General features: G+C 39.2%; 1 protein-coding gene across 1 annotated transcript; it reads left to right on the forward strand.

The window, feature by feature from the left end:
• The first annotated feature begins 4,827 nt into the window (after nt 1-4,827).
• On the forward strand, nt 4,828-5,703 carry Otud6a (OTU deubiquitinase 6A). The gene has a single exon (XM_026399964.1). The coding sequence runs from the start codon at nt 4,828-4,830 to the stop codon at nt 5,701-5,703; it is 876 nt and encodes a 291-aa protein (XP_026255749.1).
• The last annotated feature ends 3,202 nt before the right edge of the window (nt 5,704-8,905 follow it).

The following is an 8,905-nucleotide window of genomic DNA, read 5'->3' on the forward strand; positions in this document are numbered from 1 at the left end:
CAAGATGGGAAATTCTTGAAGCAAAACCTAAAAGAACTGAAAAGAGAAATAGAAAAAAAGCCACAATTTTAGTTGGAGGTTTCAATACTCCTGCCTCAATAATAAATATAATAATTAGGTAGAAAATCAGAAATATGTAGAATTCAACAACACCATCAACCAATACAATCTAAATAACATCTGTGGAACATTCCACCAAACAATAATATAGTGTACTTTCTCTTCAAGCACCCATGGAATATATATCAAGATAAACCACCTTCTGGGCCATGAATAAACCTCCACAAATTTAAATGAATTGGGATCATATAGAATTGGGTTCTCTAACCACAAAGGAATCAGAGTAGAAATCAATAACAGAAAGAAAACAAGAAAAACCTTCAGACACTTGGAAGCTAATAACTCACTTCTAAATAATCCATAGACAAAAGAGTTCCAAGGAAAACCAATACGTGCATTAAACTAAATGTCAATGAAAATACAGCTCATCAAAACTTGTGAGATACAATTAAAGTAGTACTGAGAACAAAATTTACTGCACTAAATGCATATGTTAGAAAAACAGAGAAAGTCTTAAATCAATGATTCAAGCTCTAATCTCAAGAATAAGCAAAATGAAATAAAATAAAAATAAAAAGATGTACAAAGTAAACCCAAAGCAAGCAGGAAGAAATAATAAATTAAAACAGAAAAGTGATAGGGATAATGGATGAAACAACAAGCTTTGTTATGGTTTGGATCTGAAATGACCTCCCCAAAAACTCATGTTTTGAAAACATGATCTCTAATGCAGCAATTTCCAGAGGTAGGACTTTTAGGTAATGATTGGATCATGAAGGTTTGACCTCATCAGTGGATTAATTGGCTTGATATCTCAATGAAATAATGAGAGGTAGGACCTAGTTTAAAGAAGTAGGTAACTAGGGGCATATCCTGGAAGGGTTATCTTCTCCTTATCCCCCAACACTTGGCTTCCTGGCTGCCATGAGCAGAGCAGTTTTCCTGTGTCCTATCTTTCCACCATATTTCTATCTTGGACCCAGCCAACCACAGACTGAAATCTCTGAAACTGTGACCCAAAATAAATCTTTCCTCTTCTCTGTAGTTCAGGTCAGGTATTTTGGTCAAAGAGATGAAAAGTTTACTAACACAATCATGTTCTTTGAAAAGATCAAAGAAATTGGAAAAGTCTCTTGCAAGACTGACAAATCACAAGGAATGAGAGAGAAAAGGTAACACATTATCAATATCAGCTAGGCACAAGAGTGCACACCTGTAATTCCAGCTACTTGAGAGGATGAGGCAGGAGTATTACAAGTTTGAGGCCAGCTTTTCTCAACTAAATACAAGAAATGAAGTAATTCCTCAGAAAACATAAATTTATAAAATCTGATCAGTATGAAATACATATTTTTTACATAATTGATTAGCCTGACTAGAGAAAATTATTTTAAAATTTAAAAACTCCATCCAAAAACTAATTTTTTGGTCCAGATTGATTTGGTGGATAATCCTACCAAATATTTAAAGAATTAATACAGATTTTACACAATCTCTTCTCAGATAATAGAAAAGGGAACACTTCCAAATTCATTTTATGAAGCTACTAATTCTGATACCCAACTAACCAAAATACTACCAAAAAAGAAAACTACAGACCAATATCCCTCATTTCAAAATCCTTAAAAAAATATTAGCAAAACAATTTAACAACACATAAAATGAATTATAAACTATAACCAAACAGAGGTATAATACAGGAGTGCAAGACTGGTTAATACTTGACAATCAAAGAATTTATATAGTAACAGGCTAAAGAAAAATAGCATACACTTATCATTAATGCCAATTTTTTGGACAAAATTCAATACCCATTCATGCAAAAAAATCTCAGAAAAAATAAAAATAGAAGGGAATGTCCTCAAATTGTTAAAGAGTGTCTACAAAAACTCCACAGCTGATAGCTTAATTAACAGTGAAACATGAAATATTTTCCCCCTAAGATCGGGAACAAATTAAAGATGTCTGTCCTCACCTCTCTTCTCCAACAATAGTGCTACAAGTTCCAACTAGTCAAATAAGGCAAGAAAGGGAATAAAAAGCATGCAGATTTGAAAGGATGAAATTAAATGACCCTATTCACAGTTAATAGGATTGTCTATGTAGAAAGTTCCAAGGAATCTACCAAAAGCACCTCTAGGAAAAAGGTGACTTAAGCAAAGTCATAGAACACAAATATTCAAAATCCACTATAAAGCTGGGTATGGTGGGGCATGCCCATAATCTCAGCAACTCAGGAGGTTGAGGCAGAAGGCTAGCAAGTTTGAGGCCAGCCTCAGAAACTTAGTGAGGCCATAAGCAACTTAGCAAGGCCGTAAGCAATTTAGTGAATCATTGTCTCAAAATATAAAATAAAAAGGACTGGGGACGTGACTCAGTGGTTAAGCAGCCCTGGGTTCAATCCTTGGTGCCAAAAAAAAAAAAATAGTCCACTATAGTTCTACTTATTAGCAATTAATATGTGGACAATGAAATTAAAAACAATACCATTCATAATCACTCAAAAAACAAAGAATTCATAAGTAAATCTAATAAAATACACACAGAATTTATATGATGAAAACTATAAAGTGGGTAACAAAAGAAATCTAGGAATATTTGAATAAATGGTGATAAATGCATAGATGTTCATGGATTGGACATAGTAAACATAGTAAAGATGCCATTTTTTCTCAAATTGATGTACAGCTTTAATATAATTCTTATGAAAGTCCTGCCAGATTTTACACATATATCATATTGTAACATTTATACAGAAAGACAAAGAAACTAGAGTCACTAAAACATTTTAAAAGAAAAGAAGAACATTGGAGGAAATGGTTTACCTGCTTTTTAGATTTATTACATAGCTACACTAATTAAGACTATATGGTGTTGGTGGAGGAATGGACAGATAAATGGAACAGAACAGAGAGCTCAGAAATAACCCACAAAAATATGCTCAACTGAGTTTTGAAAAAAGTGCAAAACCAATTCAATGGAGGAAGCATACCTTTTTCAACAAATGGTATGGGAACAAATGGACATCACTAGGCAAAAGAATGAAATTCGACCTAATTCTCAAACCTTACACAAACAATAAAGTCAAAATAAACCACAGATTTAACTATAAGACCTAAAGCTATAAATCTTTTAGTTTTTAAAACAGGTCAAAATTAGCTGGGCAGCCACAGTGGCACTTACCTGTAATCCCAGCGGCTGAAAGGCGGAGACAGGAGGATTACAAATTCAAAGCCAGCCTCAGCAAAGGTGCTAACAATTCAGTGAGACCCTGTCTCTAAATAAAACACAAAATAGGGCTGGGAATGTGGCTTAGTGGTCGAGTGCCCCTGAGCTCAATCCCTGGTGCAAAAAAATAAATAAAATAAGAGTTGCTAGGTGCAATGGCACATACCCGTAATCCCAGAGGCTCAGGAGGCTGAGGCAAAAGGAATACAAGTGCAAAACCAGCTTCAGCAAATTAGCAAGGACCTAACAACTCATGGAGACCCTTCTCTAAACAAAATATAAAAAACAGCTGGGGATGTGCCTCAGTGGTTAAGCACCCCTGGGTTCAATGGTCGGTATCAAAAACTAGTTAATAGGGCTGGGGCTGTAGCTCAGTGGCAGAGGGCTTGCCTAGCATGCATGAGGCACTGAATTTATCCTCAGCACCACATAAAAATAAACAAAATCAAGGCATTATTCCCATTTACAACTAAAACAGAACAAAACAACTAATAAATAAATATAAAATAAACAAAATTAAAAAGAGTAGGATTGTAGCTCAGTGGTAGAGCACTCCCCTGGCACAAGTAAGGCCTGGGGTTCCATACCTAGTGTGTAATAAATAAATAAAAAGAAATGAAATTTTGATACACGCAGCTAATTGGATAAAGGTCCACTTTCCTTATTTGTAATAATGGGGAGGCTTTATCTAAAGAGCTGATCTGCTTGGGGATTCAAGATACAAATGAACAGGATGGAGCAGGATGAGAGTGCATTTGAGTTTTTTTTCTCTTTGCAGAACTTTTACAGATTCAAAATAATCAGAAGTGGTTTGATGAGCTCCGACCATGGTGCTTCCTGGACATCCTCTATAGAGAGTCCATTTGAGGAGCTGAGGGCCTAAGTGACGAGGAACTTAGAATAGGTGAATTCTGATGCCTCAAAGAGAACTGCTTATTTGCGGTGAGTAGCTCTTTGGAGAGTGGCTGTTGCCTTCTTAAACTGAGATGGAGTATGTTGGATTTAAGCCTTAAATTGGAGAGACTGTTCCGAGGAATGTAAGGAAATGTCTTTGTTCCGATACACAAAGATTAAGGGTTAAATGGTCAATGTGGCTGAGACAAGGCCAAGTCCAGGGTCAGAATACATTCAGCTAATGACATAGAATTTATAATGTGTTATCAAGCATGGCCTGTGCCTGTGTTGTGTCCAAACTTGGGAGCCAATAAGCAGTAAAAGTCACAGAAAAGCTCTTCAAGCCCAATTGCGGCCTGTATTGCGTAAAGGCGGTTTCTTACCAACGACCTTTGAATTCCGTTAAAACCGGAAGCAGGAGTTGCTACGGGTTCTACTGAAGATGTACGTAGGGGTTTCCCAACAGCCAACCACAGTGTGAGATGTGTTCAGGGGCGTAGCCCTAGAGAGACTGGCCAATAGCAGAGAGGATTGTGAATAAAAGTAAGCACAAATAGCTGTTCGTGCTCACAGCGCCAAGGCTCTCGAAGGCTGAGGGGGTTGTGACTACCATCAAGTTCACACGGTTACCATCCATAGGACACTATGGATGACTTACCGAGTGAACACCAGCGGATGATACGCCGCCACCACCGGGAGAAGAAAGAGCTACAGGCTCGCATCCAAAGCATGAAAAACTCCGTCCCCAAGAGCGACAAGAAGAAAAGAAAGCAGTTGCTCCTAGACGTGGCCCGCCTTGAGGCCGAGATGGAGCAGAGGCACCAGCAGGAGTTGGAGAGGTTCCAAGAGAACTTCCCAGACAACAGTGATCTTGATTCAATCACTGAAGATCTGGCCAAGATGGATCTCGAGAACCAACCTCCCAGAGTTTCCAGAGCACAGAGAAGACGGGAAAGAAGGGCAGCCTTGGAGAGAGATAACCTGGAAAGAATCGCTAAAGCAGAGATGCAGCATATGGCCAGCTTCCGTCGTGAGGAGGAGAAGAAGGTCGCTGCCATTCTTGAATCCAAGAATCTGGAGATGAAGGATATACCTGCTGATGGCCACTGTATGTACCGTGCCATCCAAGATCAGCTGGCATTCTCTATGACGGTGGAGAGCCTGCGCTGCCGCACTGCTGAGTATATGCAGAAACATGTCGACGACTTCTTGCCCTTCTTCAGCGACCCAGAGACGGGTGGCACCTACACCCGCGACGACTTCATGAGCTACTGCGAAAACATCAAACGCAGTGCATCATGGGGAGGCCAGCTGGAGCTGAGAGCCCTGTCTCACATCCTGCAGATGCCCATCGAAGTGATCCAGGCCGATTCACCCATCATCATCATCGGGGAGGAGTACAAGAAGAAACCACTCATCTTGGTCTATCTACACTATGCCTGCAACCTTGGAGAGCACTACAATTCGGTGAAGCCGCTCGAGGCTGGGGCTGTCGGTGGTGCAGCTCCTCGACTCTTCTAGGCCTTTTCACATGCTACAGAACCCTCTGGATGCCATTGCTGCCACGCAGTCGCTAGAGCTGAAGCCGCTGCCTCATCTGCTCAGTAGGCTTATTTTTTTTTCCATTTGGTTCTTTTTTTTTTTCACTCCTCGTTTTACTTAATAGGTTCCTCCCACTGCCGCTTACCCCTTGGCCTTCTATCCTCCCTGTGGTTCCTTCATTGATTCCTTCAAGCAGTGGGAGATGGGAGACTGATGAGGGAATGTCTGATTTTACTACATGAGAGACAGGAGTTTGATAAGCTCTGAACTCTTTTTGCCCATGTAGATCTTTGGTTCTCTCTCCTACTGAGAGTTGGTAGTGTTTCAAAGATTTTTGGATAAAAATGGGAATTTGTTAGGGCTGCGGCTATAGCTTGGTGGTAGAGTGCTCACCTAGCATGTGTGAGGCGCTGGGTTGGATCCTCAGCATAACATAAAAATAAATAAAGGTGCTGTGACCACCTACAACTAAATATTTTTTAATTATTTTAAAAAATAAATAAAAGGCATTGTGTCCAACTACAACGTGTGTGTGTGTGTGTGTGTGTGTATGTGTGTGTGTATGTGTGTATGAACTTGTGTTTTGACATGTTCTTAACTCGGGATAAATAAGTTCAGTAGAGTGTTCCTCATCTTCAGATTTTCCCATGTGTCTGCTGGGTTACTTAGATAAAGGAGTTTATGTGATCACATTCCTTTGTGAATACCTTTTGCTGTTTTGGGGGGGAAAATGGTCACCAACTGTTCTTGTTGGGTTGAGGTTTTGTTTTGTTTATGTTGGGCTATGACACAATGTCTCAGGTTATGAACTAGAGTTCCAATAGTAATTTTTTTCATTGAAAATTGTGGGACTGGGCTGGGGATGTGGCTCAAGCGGTAGCGCGCTCGCCTGGCATGCGTGCGGCCCGGCTTCAATCCTCAGCACCACATACCAACAGAGATGTTGTGTCCACCGAGAACTAAAAAATAAATATTAAAAATTCAAAAAAAAAAAAAAAAAAGAAAATTGTGGGACTGAAAAATTTTATTACTGAAATGTTTTCTAAATTCTAAATAATAGCATTTGTTAAAAGGTAAATGTGTTAAATATAAAAAGTTAATTTAGATAGATTTAATAGACAGTGTGGCTCATTATAAGATGTGAAAAATCTAAACTTAATTTCCTTTTGTATTTTATTTTTTTAATTTTAATTTGTTATACAGGACAGCAGAATGCATTACAATTTATATTACACTTATAGAGCAAAATTTTTATGTCTCTGATTGTATACAAAGTATATTCACACCATTCATGTCATCTTCATACATGAACTTATGGTAGTGAAGTCCATCTCATTCCACCATCTTTTTTTACCCCCTTGCCCCCTCTCTCCCCTTTGCTGTATCTAGAGTTCATCTAGAGTTCATCCCATGACCCCCCAAACCCCATTACGAATCAGCATCCTTAAAACAGAGAAAACATTCGGCATTTGGTTTTTTGGGATTGGCTAACTTCACTTAGCATTATATTCTCCAACTCCATCCATTTACCTGGATTTTATTCAGGTAGTTTAAACCATTTCATTATCTCTTCAACCGGTGTGAAGTAAAAAGAGATGAACCAGAAGGTAGTTTAACTTCCAGTAAATTTTCTTTGTTCTTAGAGATATTAAATGCTACGATCTTATTCAGGTAGATACACCCTGTTATGTGAACTGGTATGAAGTGTGAAAGAATGAACTTAGTGCCTTCTCATATTTTTTAAAACAAAGTATTTTAAAAAAATATCTTAAGTATAAAGTAATTGATCTAGTTATATCAACAATTTCCATGAGGGAAAAAAAAGTTAAATGATGCAGGTTTGTTGATTGAGATTTGTTGATGCTGTGAATTTGCAAAAAAATAGTAAAAGTGAAATCATTTGCCGTAAATTTGAATTTAATCTTCAGAACCTGCATTTCAGTGGTGTTGTTGAAATCTTAAATTATCTGTGCATTTTAAATGTTCTAAAATATTACAGGTTAATTTTTTTTAATTTAGGCAACTTGTTTAAAAAATAAATTAAATTTTAAAAATACCTGGTTCTCTATTTTTGTGTGGCTAACTTAGTTCACATGGGTTTTATCCATACTTAAGTAATGGTAACCTGGGGAATAAGGAGCAGATGCAGAGGGAAACCAGGTGAGGCTTATGGGAGGAGAAATGTACCTGCAATAGTGATGATGGACTGGAAGGAAGGCTGTCCTGAGTTGATGTTTCACTCAGTAAACAATTAAACTGTTTCAGTTAAGGATGTTCTCATTGCTGTGTTTGAATAAGAACCCCCACTTCCAAAACCTAGTCATTCTAGGGATATATTTCAGCAGGGAAAAAATGCTATGGTGGGGCTGAGGTTGTGGCTCAGCGGTAGAACACTTGCCTAGCAGTGCTAGGCGAGTGTGAGGGAGGCCTTGGGTTCCATCCTCGGTACCACATAATAATGGATAAATAAAATAAAGGTTAAAAATGCTATGGTATCTTTTGGGTGTTCCCAAAATACAAATATGAAAATCCTGCCAGATAGACCTCACTGTGTAAATGAGAGTAACAGAAGAGTTTCAGCTAGTCAGCTCTCTGAAGAGATCCCCGAAAAAACTTGGTATTGAGATACATTGTGAGAAGAGAGCCATTTATAGGGATGGGAACACTGATGAGGGGATTATGGGCCAGGGAGGAAGGGGGACAAGCTTCAGAAGGGACACAGGCAGGAGAAGAGAACAGGTTAGGAAGGTGGGTACAAGTTGGAGATAGGGGCAGCCTAAGAGATTGAATAGGGCATTGCAGAAAAAAAAAACTGGGGATGGGGGTGTGGCTTGGGGCACAGGCTAAGGAATAAAGCATAAGTGATGAGGAGGCCCTGGCTAAAGAAGACCTGCATGGGATCTGGGATGAAAGGAGGGGAGGCGTTCAGTCTTGTTGAGGATTTTGATGGACAAGGAGGTACAGCTTGGTGGTGTTGGGAGCACAGGCTTACAGCAAAGGCCTGACTGAGGGAAGATGCCTGGCAAGGGAAGACCAGGTTATGGATAGGGACACAGGCTGGTGAAGGTCTTCTGGTAGGGGCAGGTGACCCAGCTGGGGTGAGTTTTATAGAGGGAAGAGGGAAAGGAGTTTTACAGAGGAAAAGGAAGCTGGCTGGGTACTGGGCTGCATTCTGGGTAGA

Source organism: Urocitellus parryii, chromosome X, assembly GCF_045843805.1.
Source record: "Urocitellus parryii isolate mUroPar1 chromosome X, mUroPar1.hap1, whole genome shotgun sequence".
NCBI classification, from domain to species: domain Eukaryota; kingdom Metazoa; phylum Chordata; class Mammalia; order Rodentia; family Sciuridae; genus Urocitellus; species Urocitellus parryii.